General features: G+C 38.3%; 1 protein-coding gene across 4 annotated transcripts in view; it reads left to right on the top strand.

Annotated features, from left to right (window-relative positions):
- The window catches only part of cmss1 (cms1 ribosomal small subunit homolog), a 41,661-nt gene extending 26,271 nt beyond the window's left edge, over positions 1-15,390 (top strand). The window contains exons 2-10 of one of the 4 annotated variants that reach the window (XM_036003987.1): positions 11,991-12,127; positions 12,810-12,881; positions 13,442-13,571; positions 13,666-13,725; positions 13,812-13,914; positions 14,003-14,063; positions 14,172-14,259; positions 14,349-14,437; positions 15,067-15,390. In XM_036003987.1, coding sequence (XP_035859880.1) covers positions 11,991-12,127; positions 12,810-12,881; positions 13,442-13,571; positions 13,666-13,725; positions 13,812-13,914; positions 14,003-14,063; positions 14,172-14,259; positions 14,349-14,437; positions 15,067-15,150 — 824 coding nt within the window. In that variant the 3' untranslated portion in view covers positions 15,151-15,390. Of the gene's footprint in view, positions 1-11,985; positions 12,128-12,809; positions 12,882-13,438; positions 13,572-13,665; positions 13,726-13,811; positions 13,915-14,002; positions 14,064-14,171; positions 14,260-14,348; positions 14,438-15,066 lie in introns of all 4 variants that reach the window. The other 3 variants (XM_031293712.2, XM_031293703.2, XM_031293694.2) reach the window with 3 other exon arrangements.
- The last annotated feature ends 365 nt before the right edge of the window (positions 15,391-15,755 follow it).

The raw sequence follows: 15,755 nt of genomic DNA, 5'->3' as shown, positions 1-15,755 counted from the left end.
GACAAAGTACTACTTTGGACCAAACTTTCAGGCTTAATATGCTCCTTGTTGCTTCTGTGAAATCCGAACAATTTCCACACAACTGATGTTGTGTAAGCCTTTTTGTCAACATGTCTTCAGCTTGAGAGCATAACGTGAGTTCACGTTCATTAACACTAGGGGTGTAACGGTACGTGTATTCGTACCGGACCGTTTCGGTACAGGGCGTTTGGTAAGGTGCACGTGTGCACCGAACGGCCAAACGCAATCTTTTGTGTGCGGAACATAAGTCAATTTTCATGTTTCCACACGAACATATTAAGTGGCGGAAGTCTCCGCGTTCAGCGCAAATCCCACCCCGCAGCTGATTCTAAAGTTTTCATTGGTCATGTCAATATGTCAATCACTGTACAGATTGCCTACACCAAACACTGATTTCTAAACCTACCAGCCGTCACTGTAACCTAAACCAATGAAATCGACTGCAGGGCGGGATTTCTGCTGAAGTGGTTTGGGGGAAAAAAATAAAAATCACACACCGCGTGCTGTACAACAACATACACGGCACGCTTTAGCCCAGCCTCTCGCTAGCTAGCGTCATGGCCAATGCAGACAAGCCCATAGACAGTACGGACAAGCTGGAGCTTGAAGAGTCACCCATATCATTAAGGTCTCCTGTTTGGGAACACTTCGGTTTCCCAGTGAAATACGTCAACGGACAAAGACTAGTCGATAAGATGAAAGCAGTGTGCCGACGTTGCTAACGCACTTGAAAAGGCATCACACGAGTGTGAACATCACTACTACAAGGAAAAAAACGACCGTAATTCAAACGCAGCTCCCGTTGGCATTTAAACAGACCTTTGCTGGTAATTCCGATCAGGCCAACGCAATAACGAAAGCAATTGGTGTTTTTATAGCAGCTGATGTTGTTGACAAGCTGGGATTGATAATGCTGCACTGTAATCCATAGTTATTTATTTATATTTTTCATTATATTTTATTATGTGATATTGGTTTGAGACAGAGTATTTTATTTAGTGGAGAACTTTGCAGCAGTATTTTTCTTATTCTTTTTTTATTTTATATATATTTTATTTATTATATTTTATTAAAAAGTGTTTTAAAAAGTGTAAACAAATTGTTAAAAAAAAGTTTATAGTAATAAACAACCTGCAGTTTAATGTTTGCATTTCTTTCCCTTATTGTACCGAAAATGAACCGAACCGTGACTTTAAAACCGAGGTACGTACCGAACCGTGATTTTTGCATACCGTTACACCCCTAATTAACACCATCACTTCCGTTGCCCTTGGCTCCAGTTTCGCTGTCGAAGACTGTTCCCCCGTCGATATATGTGTTTCCCCCTACCTATACCTAAACCAAACCTTATCTCTAACCATAATAATGGATGGGGTCGCTACACATTTTAACAGGGGGGAACACACTTTGACACAACACCGGCAACTCAAATACTCACAATAGAAAGTGGGCATGTCTGGCATCCAAGCTGAAAAGGCAGACTCTGACAGTTGTGTTATTGGGTAAATATGTCCAAAGCTTATCATCGTTATTGACCTGAATTTTATCGCGATTCAAGATTGTTTTATCGCCCAGCCTTAGAGTGTTGGCTCACTTAATAAATGGTGTGTGTGCATACTGTGGAAAGAATAAGTGACGATCTCAGCCTCCCTCCCTTCCTCTTGATACCCTCTCAGTATCAATCAGGAAGACAGATGAAGCTGTCTTAGCTGTCCCTGCATTCCTTTAGTCCACTTGTTTTCAGCGACAGGAAGGGTTGACACAATTGCTGATGAGTTTTCATTAGGTCACTTTTACGACTTAAAGGAATCACAATCACAAAACTGAGTCCCCACAACATACAGTACTTCTTAAAAAAATAATTAATTTATTACATTAACTCATAATGATCATATATTCAATTAAGTTGGTGTTCTTTTTGTCTAGTCCCTGATTTAAAAAAAAAAAAAAAAAAAGGATTTGGTTGAGGTTTAGGATTAAAGAGAACCTTCATCAGTCAACTTAAATATGTTCAGGCCAGGGTTGGTACAGATCAAGATGACGACATGTAGTGGAGCTGATGTGAGTTGGTGATTTTTGGCGCATATTCTCTGGTTTTTCCTTGAATGTGTGTGTGTGTGTGTGTGTGTGTGTGTGTAGAGGGAAAAAAATATCTTTGTGTGTCTTGGCTTTTTTTTTTTTCAAGCCAAGACACGTGCCTCTGTGTCCTTGCTCTTGGCCTTCAATTGACTAATTGTGATGGTGACCTCACAATCCCCTCTCTCTCTCTCTCTCTCTCTCTCTCTCTCTCTCTCTCTCTCTCTCTCTCTCTCTCTCTCTCTCTCTCTCTCTGTCTCTGTCTCAGTCTCACACACACACTCATTAGTCAGACTGTGTTCTGTATTGTGCTCACAGCGTCTAGACAAGCACATGCACACACTCCCACACAATGTCAGGCATGTGAAAACACCTCTAAACTTAAGTTCTGGCTCAGAGCCAGAGTCTGCCTTAATAATGGTTGCCAGGGATGCCCCACTGAGGACTGTCCGCTGGCAAGCAGGTTGGCAGCTGCACATGTGGCTGGCCACCTCTGTTTATTTATCTGAACACCACCCAGGGCAGCATGCATGCATCCCTCCTGTCTGCTTCCAAAGAATAACCTTACTTACTGCACTCCTTCCTAACCAAAAACTGGCCTACAAATGGACACAGGTGGTATCCTAACATCAAAGTGAGGTGAACTATGGTCATAGGCTGTGACCATTAAATTATCACACCAATTCCTTGAAATTTTAAAACCCGCTCTGTAATCGGCAGTAAACCCAAGTTCAGGGTTATCACCTTTACAAACACAGACACACACACGTTTAGATTTTATTGCGAAGTCCAGCTTGCAAATTATTTTTTTCTTTTTCCATTTTGAGTTTTTTTTCTCCAGGCTTTTATTTTATGGTAATCATTTAATTGTCAATTAAAGCTCCAAAATCGGGACAAAAAAATGACTGACAATATGATAATGTGTTTCCCAACCAATGTAGAAAAATTACTGTATCGACAATCAGGATGACAAAAATATATTAGATGTACAGTGCTGCTCATAAGTATTCATACCCATGCTAAAGTTGACTAAAAAGAGGAATAAAAAAATCATCTTTTGGAAATTGATCTTAATGCCTTAATTTAAAAAATGAGGAAAAATCCAACCTTTTAAGGACACCAATTTTTTTTGTGAATGAATAATGTATTGTAAATAAATAAATGTTCTTCCTTAAAATACAGGGGCCGTAATTATACATATCCCTATGTTAAATTCCCATAGAGGCAGGCAGATGTTTATTTTTAAAGGCCAGTTATTTCATGGATCCAGGATACTATGCATCCTGATAAAGTTCCCTTGGCCTTTGGAATTAAAGTTGCCCCACATCATCACATACCCTTCACCATACCTAGAGATTGGCATGGTTTTATTTCAGTTAGCCAAATGGCTGGTTTGATTTGCATTGATATGGAACTTATCTCAGTTAGCTATTAGGCTAACTGAAATAAAACCATGCCAATCTCTAGGTCTTACAAAGCAAGGGTGATTTCTGAACATAGTTATTTTCTGCCTTAAACATAATTCCCTGTCATTATTTGGGTGTGTTTTGTTTGATGCGCCTGACAGATGTTAAGTATTTGAGTATGTCTTCCATTCCCCTTTTATTGCCATGGATAAGTTTTAAGTGCCAGATGTGGCAGTGTTCCTGCCGTCTGTGCTATTTCAAGTGCTCAAGGCTTTCACGCTACTGAATGTGTGGGGTTGATGAAAGAGTATAAACATTTTCTTAGGATATAGATTCCTATGATCTGAACCCTGAGCTGTACTTGAAATCAAATATTTTCCTACTCTCAATATCTGTCAAAGAAGAGCACACTTCAGTGCCATCAGTTAACAGCTGTATAACTGTCAATCTTCAAGTGATCTTAGAAGTCTAGATTATGATGGTATTGGTAGTTGAACTAAATCAAAATAATGAGCTTGAGCCAAACAGTTCTAACAGTATGAGGTAATCCAGTACGGTGCTGTGATTTTTAAATAACATATTAAAAACTTGTCACTTTTCTGATTTATAAAGTTTGGTTAGGGTCAGTCCAGTTTTTTTATAGTAACTAGACAGTTGAAATTATAATTACCATTTTAATAAATGTTGTTTTTCTTGTCTTTCTAAGTTGAAGCATTTGGTTGTTGTTTGTATGCTTGTAGGTGGTCTTCTACATTATAATGACTAAGGTCTATTAATCAAATGGTAAACATAGCTGTGGAAAGCAAAATAATGACCAACTGGCGGTCAGTGATGTAATGAAATATGGTCTACATTGTTTTTGTAATGGTTTGTCCTCTAGATGTTATTTTTGTTGAGCAAGACTTCCTTGACAGATGCTCATTGAATAATGAAGATGTGAAATTCTACCATTTACCGTTGATTTTGTGTGCGCTGGTGTCTGCTGTGGGACAGGCATGCACTTTTCACACTAACACATTTAACCCCTATCCTCACTCTGATATCAGATGCTAGATTCCACATGTATTGCATCAGAGTCTTGCGTTGGCGATAAAGAACGAAAGGCGACCGTGTTACAAATATCATCCATATGATACCAACTGTTGGGGGATTTAGAAAAGAGCAAGAGAGGAATAGATTCATAGATAAGGATTAGGTGTGTTGGTAAAAAGCAAAGGGGAAGGGAGGCAGAGCTGTAATGGTAATAGGAAGATTAGTGTCGAAGGCCTAGTTACTATTAAGTTTGGCAGCCTAAATTAGTTTTGGCCAACAACAGTATCCACATTACATAAGTTGCAAAATGCTGTCAAGGCAAGGTGAGAAAGGGGTTTCCTCATTTTGGTTCTTGTGGAAGTTTAAAAGCTTTGGGTTATTTACATTACCTGATGTCTCTGATTAGCACCTCCTGTGCAACATCATCAGGAGCTCCTATCACACTCTGCCAGCCAGGATTGGCTTGACTCAAACATCATGTCAGTGTCCCAATATGTGTTAGGGGACTATACAGCATAATACAATAAGCCAGACCTTTGGTTTAACTGTAACAGAAAAGAAGACCCACTGAAACATAAATTTACTTACACATATCACATAGATATGCACACATTCAAGGTCTCTCCTTACTAGGGTTGCACGATATGAGGAAAAGCTGCGATGTGCGATAACATTGTTTAATATTGCGATGACGATATGACTTGCGATAAATATTCAAATGTGAATGTTAGTTATACTGTTCCCATGTCTTAGTGCTTTAATACAGTGGTTCCCAACCTGGGGTCCGGGGACCCCTCAGGGGGGCAGCAAAGATCACAGGGGGTGCGCAAGTCTTTATCTGGTTTGAGGTTGAGGTAAAAAAAAATATATATTTGCACGTTAAACAAATTACGATAATACACCAGAATAGATAATGCATACAAAAGTCTGTTAAAAAACTATATATTTTTGTTCTCGCTTAAAATTGTAGGCAGGCTACTTAGTAGGCTAAACCTCCGGGACCTCTTAATCTGTGACCCTTGCTGTCATCAGGTCAGCTGCTAGCTGCTATCATCCTCGTTTTTCCTGCCGCCACGGCATCACTATTTTATGAATGAAACATGGCGGAGAAACGTAAAAGTGCTGATACCTCCTCTGTATCAAAAAAGAAAATAAGGCTCTATCTCGAGAGTTACCTCAACTTCGGTTTCGGAGGGGGGGCCCAGCCATAAACATAAGTAGTGGGGGCGCCAAGGAAAAAGGTTGGGAACCACTGCTTTAATAGGTTCTTTGCGAACCTAAACATTGAATAGCCTATTCCCGCTGAATAAAGAAATCAAATAGATAATTTTTGACATGCTTTTATTGAACAAATTACACATAAATGAGGCATTATAACTATAAGAAATTAACGTTCGACGAAAATCTTTTAAACTGCCCTTTGTTGATCTGAAATGAAGACAGATTCAGCAACTGCATGGCCTATTTCTCGCTTAAAATGTTTTCAGAAACACGTTTCGGTGAACTATTTTAGTACAATATGAGATCGTATTCTGAACGAGACGCCATGACAGTCTGGCTGTGAATTTCCGGAGAAAAAAGAACCACGTGACGCGTTCGTCCAATCAGCTGCCGGTTTTCATTTTCTGTGAAATAATCAGACTGTTAATGGAAACAATACAGAGCAGCGCCACCTGCTGCTATGGAGACGTATTACGCTTCGCGTCGTCTCAGTGTGTAAACTGTTTTCCCTTATTCATCGTGTCAGGCTGTCTGTTGCGATGTGTTCATCACGCTAGTTCATATCGCGATGACAATGAAAATTCGATGTATCGTTCAGCCCTACTCCTTACTGAACACTTTATATTCATGTAAAACAATTGATGGGGGAATTGAAATGGGGACCAAGGTATGCACTGTCCTTGAACATTAAACTTTGTTTTACTTTGGTGGACTTAGGTCAATTAGAGTTGCCTGTCTTAAATCAAAACTTACTGTTGAACACCTGTTTCTTATGAAGGAAATAATTACCATTTAACTGTTCTTGTGTTGATAAAACATGCTACATAAAGTATGTAGTTTGGGGTGTGTATTGTTTTCAAGCAAAAAAAGCATTTGATTTACTGATCCAGATTTCATTAATGAATAAGGTGCGAGTGTGTGTATAGTACACCACGCCTGTCACAGGAGTTTTGCAGGATGTCCTGCTTTTGAATATAATATGGTTGTAAGAATCTTAAATACACGTAGGTAAGCTAATCAGTGTTGGCTTTACTGTGCATCTAATACTCCTGCTGGTGAAACTCCTTCCCTGCACTGTATCATGTTTAAGCTTTGGTTAAATGTCCTAACAAACCCTAGTCTCGCATTGCCAGAAATATCTCCACAGTTCTGTGGAGTAAGGTCTGGCTACACCAAAGATGCATCTAAGATAGGTGAAAAAAAAACCTCAGGGTTGTTTGCATTTCTTTAAACTAATCACAATCGTCTTGGGCGGCGTTAAGCTCAGGTCACAGTAGTCTCGCTACTGCTTAACTGTACAGTAATGTGAGCTATTTAAATTAGCTGGATACATGGTTAAACCTAATTTGCTTTGAACTAGTGTATCAATGTGTGTACTTAGTCCATAGCAATCCCCACCAATCGGTCCCAAAATGTCCCAGTTAGATAGTAAATGCCGTAAACATATTCTTTGTAAATCTTTACAATCATTCCCAGAAATAACCAAGCGGGCCTACCTTTATTGCACAATCCAAATTTTCTTTTAAATGTTTCCGTGTAGCTTGCTAGCTCAAAGTTTGTTGTTGTTTCCCAAAGTTAAGGGATTTTGAGAACTGCAACACACACAGCGCAGAAGGTGAGGGATGTCAGGCAATTTACCTGGAAATTTACTTTCGTTCACCCACACTAAAAAAGAGCAGAGATAGCCAAATAACAGCAACTCCTACCCCTCATTTGACAAGCTTGTAGATCAAGCAAAACAGTGTAAATCCTCCATTGTCTTAATTTTATCTTTATTTCAACTTCAGTTAGGCAGTGTACAAGATTTACCATTAAGAAGTCCCTGGATTAGTGTCAGAACAACCAACAGGGCAACAGGTAATTGAATAAAAGTAAAAATGTTAAGACAGTGGACTGAATGTGTTGGACAGCAAAGTGTTGGAAGCCAATGAATGTGTAACCACTCTAGTATTCTACTCTGCCTCTCTGCTATTCCACTACAGCCTGCTTGTTAATTTTGTGCATGCAGCCTAAAGTCCCCATTGATTTAACAATAACACATGCTCAAATTGTGGCTTTAGAGAGGAAGCTGCAGGCTTCTTAACCCAATAACTGCTTCACCCACCAGGACCACTGATCGCAAGATCTGTCAATACTACATGTCTTGAGATGAGTTATTGATTGTTTAAACAAGTGCTGAATTGATTTCATGGAAAGTATCATTGGTTTTATAGAAGCACACAACATAAATCAGTATCTTTTGGGGGTGGAGGTGGCCAAATCTGTATATAATGGGACGTGTTTGGGTGCAGGAGGTTAAAGGTTTTGTCTTACTCCTCTGTACAGGCCAAAGTGTTATCTTTAATCAGACTAATTTACAGTAAACTGTGTTGATTATTAAAAGCTTTTCTGAGGTTGGCTGCCAGTTTACACAAGTGAGCACATCACCCTTAAAAACTAATAAATCTGAGTGCTATTTGTCTGAAACTGAAACAATCAACCGTTTCCTGGAACTAGTCGATTGATCCTCTTTACATTCAGTCAGCACCAATGACCATCCATTAAAACCAGTCACATCTATTGATCACCCATTATAGATGACTGAGCAGCCCCATTTCCCTGCATCTGAGCCCTCTCTGCAGCTATTGACTTTCATTGATCTATGGTTATCTGAGCTGTAAGTTTATCGACCTGTATGTGTCTCAATGTTTCCTCCTACTGACTCCACCATCTGGAGCGAGTATGGCATGGAGGATATTGGGGACTGAATCATGTGCTTCTCAGTTTGAGGACATTCGAGGCCTTTTAATAGTGAAAAATGTTATGACATTTCTGGTTCTTTATCGAAGTCAAAATGGACAAAGACCAGTGCAATTAGTGTGCTGCAGTCCCTTTTTTTCCTGGAGCATTTTAGACTTAATTTTTTTTTTTTTAAATTGATTCTTTTCCCTAGAATCGATACTTTTTACCAATGATTCACCTAAATATGTTCTGTTTATACAGTACTGCTGATGGCGACTACATAATTTCCAGCAAAACAGAAAATTCTCAAAATACATGTTATGTACTTCTTTACAAATTAAATAAATGTGATGTGCATTCTTCTTAGAAAACAATTAGTTTTTAGAAATGTCTCATGATATATTGGCTCCAGAATTGTATTATTAGGAAAAGAAAATCGCAATACTCAATACTATCGAATCGCAATACCTCTAGAATTGCAATAAATGAAAATCACAATACAAAAAAAATCGGCACGAATACAAATCATGTATTGTGAAAGAATCATATCGGGACAGAGGCATATCGTCCCAGCCCTAATTACAATGTACAGAAGATAGATTTTCTTGCCCTCTCACTTAACTACTACAATACTACAGTATTATCAGTGATATGTGCCTCTCACCATTCGTTTTTTGAGGCTTTAATTGAATTTCCCCTTGGGGATCAATAAAGTATCTATCTATCTAATGAGTCAGGTGCTTATTACAGACAGATTGGATGTGCAAATTGAATGACTTAACATTAATCGGGCCCCTAGGCCCCTATACATTTAGAGCTCCCCTAATAAATGTTGTGTTTGACAGCATTTACAAAGATGGAGAAAACGAAAGCTAATTTTCAGTTTATTACCAACCTCTGAATATGCCATATGTCACTTTGTGATGCGATTTGGGATTGATTTTAGAAGTTTAGGGAAAAATTAGCCAGATATATGGTTGGTTAGTGAGAAGGGTATGGGGAAATGAAGGTCTCTTCTTATGTTCCTTCTCTTTGTTTTTTGGTTTTAATTCTGTGTTTTTGTACCAAATATACTATACAGATTGATGATTGAAATCTTACATTCACTTTCCTGCAAAAATGAGTGTTGACCTAATTATGTTACTGTACAATACTCTTTGGTTCAAAAATTTTTTTAAATATGGTTAGTTGTCAGTGTATATTTCAGTACTCTCCTACAGGGGGAAACCACTAGCCCTCTTGACGCCTCATAACTTCTATGATCTTAAATTGTTGGTACAAAAATATTTGCATTATGTCCATCGTACTAAGTGAGTAGAAGCACCATATAGTTGATAAATTATCCAGATAACTCATCCCTACATAATACCAAATCAAATGCATGCTGAACCAGTGTTTCAGGCTTAACATCAACGTGGCTGCCGAGTCAGCAGCTGATCATCTCAATCATCTGAGGGTTTTGGTTAACTTCTGACCTCACAGGCTTATTGTACTGATGAGTATTTCACAGCTCATTGACCACAAAACAGCCATAGCAGGTGATTGTATTTTGTGTTGTCAACTCAAGCACATAAATTGTGCCTGTATCATATTAGAAAGGTGAACTAATTGCAAGATTTGATCTCACAAGCTAGAACGTTTACCCAGCTGCCTGCCTTTCTGTAAAATATTTTCTAATTGGTTACAATTTTTTTTTTTCCTCTCACACTCAGAGCTGCATCCACACACAAGTAACGCAAAGCCAGATCCTACTGGTAAATACCAGCACCAGCAGGGAAGAATACACATACCTGCTGCAGGACAGGTGGACCTGGGCTTGGATTTTGGAGAGGAGACAGATGTGTTTTATTTTGTGTGGAGTGTAAAATGTTCTAAATAAATGACAAGTAAATAGGTTTGGAAATATTTTTACAACTGAAATATATTTTTTGTTATACATAGGGAAAGTACCGGGAAAAACAATACCCAACCCTACCTACCACGATTTTTAAATTGTTTGTGGCTTCCTGGTGCAAACAATGCAGTTATTAGGCCTGAAGAGGTTAGTTGCTGTATACAGGAGAGAAGCCAGTAATTTGAACTTTCACTGTGCTCATTTTTCATTTTGTGACTTACGATTGAATAAAAGACTATTTTTCCAGTCATATTTTGTCATCAACGTTTTCTTTAAAATAGTGTTAAAATCTAGTCCTGTTCTCATGAACCCATTATCGTCTCGTGAGCTGAGTGTCTCGTCACCCTTAGTTATATATAAATCTGTATCTGACACTTATGGAACTGGCCTTGAGTGTGGTTGAAAAGTTGGTAATAAAATTATTGAGGCTGACATGAAGGATTTTTTCAACTTGGTTTTTGCAGTGGCGTTAAGGCTTTAAAGGACAATTCAACACTCAATCACCTAAGATAAGCCCCGTTTACACATGCACTGCAAACCTGAAATTATCTAGACCCGTAGACCTGTTACCTGGCGGTATGGGAGAACACAAATGTACGAATAAACCAGAGTATTTCCAGTAAGTGAGAATGCGTCTCCTGTAATGGGCTACATGTGTGAAAGGGAAAACTTCAGTGTCCGACAAATCGGGTGCGGACATTGTCCAGAGTTCGTATGTGAAAACGGCTATAGACAACTGTTGTTGCATTATACTCAGTTGAGACACTAAATATTGTTGCACCTCTGGCCACACCTCAATCAGTGAGGTCACGGCATTTGTTTTCCATTCGTGGTTAATGATATAATAATACCTGTTATTTATGCTACTGATTGGGTTTTTGCAAGAAGTACATGCTTGAAATTTACAGCCACGCATAAGCAAATTTCTCTAATGTCGTCAACGTTAAGTAGACAGACCTCACCGCACTCAAACTTTGGCTCTTACAGATACTTGATAACTTTGATCCATGTCCATTTAGAGAAAAAAGAGTCAATATTGACAGGGAGAACTACAAAGCAAAAGTAGGTATTTTAAAAATGTACATTCAGGAAGGCCACTGCAGTGAAACAGATTTATTGCAGAGTTCACTCTGGCATCTGTCTTTTTAAAAGTATTTTGAACAAGCATGCACATATTATGCCAGAGGGTCTGAGCATGACTTCATAGCATGAGACGAGAGGTATGCACAGAGAAGTGGTAGAAACAGAGAAGGTAAATATAACCACATGCTTGGATTTAGGTCTGCTGCATTGTTGTTATCTTGGGGAAAGTTTTTGTATTTCTGCTTTTCTGTTGTGACTGAAATGTGCTTCCTGGAGAATACTTACACCTAATAAGCAACCTGAACCGTTTGAGACATCTCTGGTTCAGGGGAAAAACTGAACCAGATTCTAACTCCATAAGCTTGTATTCAGTATGTCTAATAGCAAAACCTGATTTTGTCTAACCTGAAATGTGTTCTCAGCACTGTGTTGCTTCATCTTAATAGTTTTTTTTTTTATCTTCACCTACTCCCAGTTGCAAGTTAACCCATATATTTAGTAGTGTAATGAGGAAATGTCTCCCTCTTTTTTTTCAGGTGCGTCTGAGGCAGAGGAGGAGACACAACTAGAGAAGCAGCCAACAGAAAAACCAAACCCAAAGACAAAACCAGAGAAGAGGAAGAGTGTAACAGAGAAAACTGTTAAGGCCAAGAAGACGAAAAAGAATGAACAGGTATTATCATGTGAATACCCTTCCTGTGTAAAACCAGAAGATTTAACACTTGATAAAGAACTGTTTTCTTCCAACCCACTAAATTGAAATTGTCAGGATGTTATTCTGTTAGATTGAATAGATATCAGAACATCTTTCATTTGGTAGTCTGTTTAGATCTGAGTAGTGTTATAGTACATGTCAACCAGTGTTAAATATGCCAATGTGATGTATTGGACTTTGGGCTGCATTGTGAGAAATTGGTGTTTTTTTTCTGTTTTTTTTTATCATCTGTAAATAGAATGCATTTGATCTTTGGACTGTTGGTTGGACAAAACATTTGTAGGTGTCACCTTGTGCTTTGGGAAAATTGGAAACATCAAATAGACCTATTTTTTATTATATCTATTAATTAAGAAAGTAAACATAAGATTGTTGCTAGTGGAACGAATCATTAATTGCAGCCTATGTATTGGAGTATGGTATAATATAATACATATTACACAAACTTGTATATATAATTTAACATATTTGTACTTTTTATTTATGCTATCATGAACTTTTTACCCTTAAGGATTATTCAGGATAAATTTCTTGAGATTATAATTTAAAATGCATTAAAACACTGATTAATATCTATCATATTATCAATATATAATATAAGTACTTTGCCTGAATTGTTCTACATGTATTGTTTTCACAGAAAGAGTGTATTATTCCTCAGAAGAAAGAGACTGAGGATGAAAAGTCAACAAAACCCAAAAGAAAGAGAAAGGTGAGTGTGGTGACACCTGCTGTTGCAAAGAGGGACAACAGTGGACAGTAATACCACACTGTAAAAATACTCTTACAAGTAAAAGTGCATTGAAAATGTTACCTAAGTAGAAGTATTTAAGTATCATCAGAAAAATTTACTTAAAGTATTTAAGTAAAAGTACTCAATGCAGAAAAATCCTCACATTTTAGAAGCTGGAAACAAGCCAAACAGTTCTGCCAATCAACTAAATGTTTAATTGGCAAATACTTTTAGCTGTACAGTTTCATTTATAATAAAACATCATATTTTACATGTGTTTTGTGTGCAAAAATCTTAATTTGTAAAGTAACTAGTAACTAAAGCTGTCAGATTAATGTAGTGGAGTAAAACGTAAAGTATTTCTCTCTGAAATGTAGCGGAGTACAAGTAGATAGTGGCATGAAAAGAAAAGACTCAAGTAAAGTACCAGTACCTCAAATTTGTACTTAAGTACAGTACTTGAGTAAATGTACTTAGTTACATTCCACCACCGCTCTGTTAGTATTACTGTAAATAACTATATTTTGTTTTATCAGAAGAAGACGATTACAGATGTCTTGTCCTCGTCGGAGCCAAAACCAGGCTGCCCGGCCGACCTGCAGAGCCTGGTTACACAGTACTTCTCAGACAAGCTCTCTGTGATCGAGCAGGAGGAGCTCAAATTGCTGGGTGAGTCAGGGCAAGTCCCCTTTTAACTTGGAAGTCAATATCTGCTGATCTATTGATTCACTAAGGTCACCGTCTGCCCTCTCGCATCTTCCAGACTCCTCATTTCTGTCCAGTAATGACTTGACGCACACCCTCTCCTCATATCTGAAACAGGGTGAGTGGTCTTCTAAACTAAAATCTGCTATTAGCTGTTTACTTTTAAACACACATGTCACTTTTATTTCCTCCTTTTCCCGTTAGTTTGTCCCAAGTGGTCGAAAATTCAAAAGCAGCACAAAGAAAAGAGTTCTGTGGTTCTGCTCATCGTCTGTAGCTCCGCTCTCCGAACCATTGAGCTCATCAAGTAAGTCACGCAACAGAGGTGTTTGCTGAATTTCTTACATCACAACTTTTTAATGATATTTACATGATTCACTTTGTGTTATTCCCAGGCAACTGACAGCCTTCAAGGGAGAAGCCAAAGCATTAAAACTTTTTGCAAAACACATAAAGGTAGTAGAGATGACAGTTCAATATGATGCATGTGGTGTGTGTACAATGACGATGTTTCGTCCGAACGATATTAACAGTTCTCTTTATGTCTGTCTTTTGTCTGTCCAGATAGAGGAGCAGGTGAAGCTGCTGCAAAAGGGCGTCACCCACATCGGAGTGGGGACACCTGGCAGGATCAGCGCTCTTATAGAGAAAGGTAAGTGTAGACACGATAGTCCTTCTGTTGTTTAAGACCTCAAGCGCTTTGAAGTTAATATGTAGAACCTCTTGTTTATTTTTCTCCAGAGGGTTTGGGCTTGCAGGCATTGAGATACGTGGTTCTGGACTGGAACTGGAGGGACCAGAAGCTCCGAAGGATGTTGGATGTTCCTGAGGTGAGCTACTGCCCCCTTCTGGGCTGAAAAGATAATAAGCTTGTTTTGACTGCATGGTTTTATAAAGTATACAAGTAACGTGTTTTTCTTATTGTTACTTCACTTGGATGGTAAACCTTCGCTGTGCAGAATGATGTACTGTATGTGCACTAAAAGGCTGCTAAAGGGAGAAAGTTTTTCTTTTTTAATCAGTGGTGGAATGTAACTAAATACATTTACTCAAGTACTGTACTGAAGTACAATTTTTAAGTTCTTGTACTTCACTTGGGTAATTCCATGTTATACTACTTTATACTTTACTTATACTTATGTACTTTAGAGGCCAACCGTGGTCCAATATGCAAACTTCCACCACACATACACTGAAAATGGACTTTACAGTTAAGTAAAGCATGTCTTGTGTCCAGTAGTTACATTTTTGAAATGACCTATATTTGCATATTCATATAATTTGGATTATTCAATGAGGGAGGAGGGGTAGATGTAATTTTAAGAATTTCTATCCAACGCAAACTATTATTCAAAGCAGAATATTAGAGTATTATATATAAGAGTATCTTTTTATAGGTTTTAAATTATGTCTGAAGGGAACATGTTATACGTCATATTTGTCTATATGTCTATTTCAGGTCAAACTGGACTTTATGAAGCTGCTGGAGAGTGGTATCCTGAATGGTTGTAAGGAAGACAAAATCAAAATTGGACTATTTTAACTGCACATTGCTGTGTGCTGATAATCCACATGACACCTTGATGTTTAAAGCTACATGATGTTCCTCACTACATGCTGAGGGGCCTCATCCTGTTTGTTTTTCCTTTGTGTCAGTGGGAAATCTGTGCTGTGCGTTTTTACTATTTTCACAGGCCGTGTCAAATGTATGGTGTTGTTTGTTCGCTGTTGTCCAACGCGATGTCCCAGTGTAATGGATTGAATAAACCGACTCAGAATGAAACCAGCATCCTTTTGTTTGTTTAGTCTGACTCTGGGAAGTCCCTCCTACTGAGAATGTGAGGTCATGAGTTTACTTGCCCACTAGGAAGTCCCATTTATCATCACATCCTTTGATAAAGGATGGGATGCAGCACAAAGGGGGATCAAAACCAACAGTTTATCTCTGACAGCAAATTAAAATAAAGGTATAAAATACACGTCTGTGTCATGTTAACGTGAATAAAAAGGAACCTGTGTTTGCCGTAGGAAGGAAGCACAATGTAACCACAAAGAAAAATGGAAGCATCAGAAAACAGAAAGAGGTAGTTAAGTAAAGGACTGTGGTTAATAAGTAACAGGCCACAACAGTCTCCCCCGCCTTGCAAG

Source organism: Sander lucioperca, chromosome 8 (genome assembly GCF_008315115.2).
Source record: "Sander lucioperca isolate FBNREF2018 chromosome 8, SLUC_FBN_1.2, whole genome shotgun sequence".
NCBI lineage: Eukaryota > Metazoa > Chordata > Actinopteri > Perciformes > Percidae > Sander > Sander lucioperca.
The sequence above is the reverse complement of the archived record's forward strand: the minus strand, read 5'-3'. Positions and strand labels throughout refer to the sequence as shown.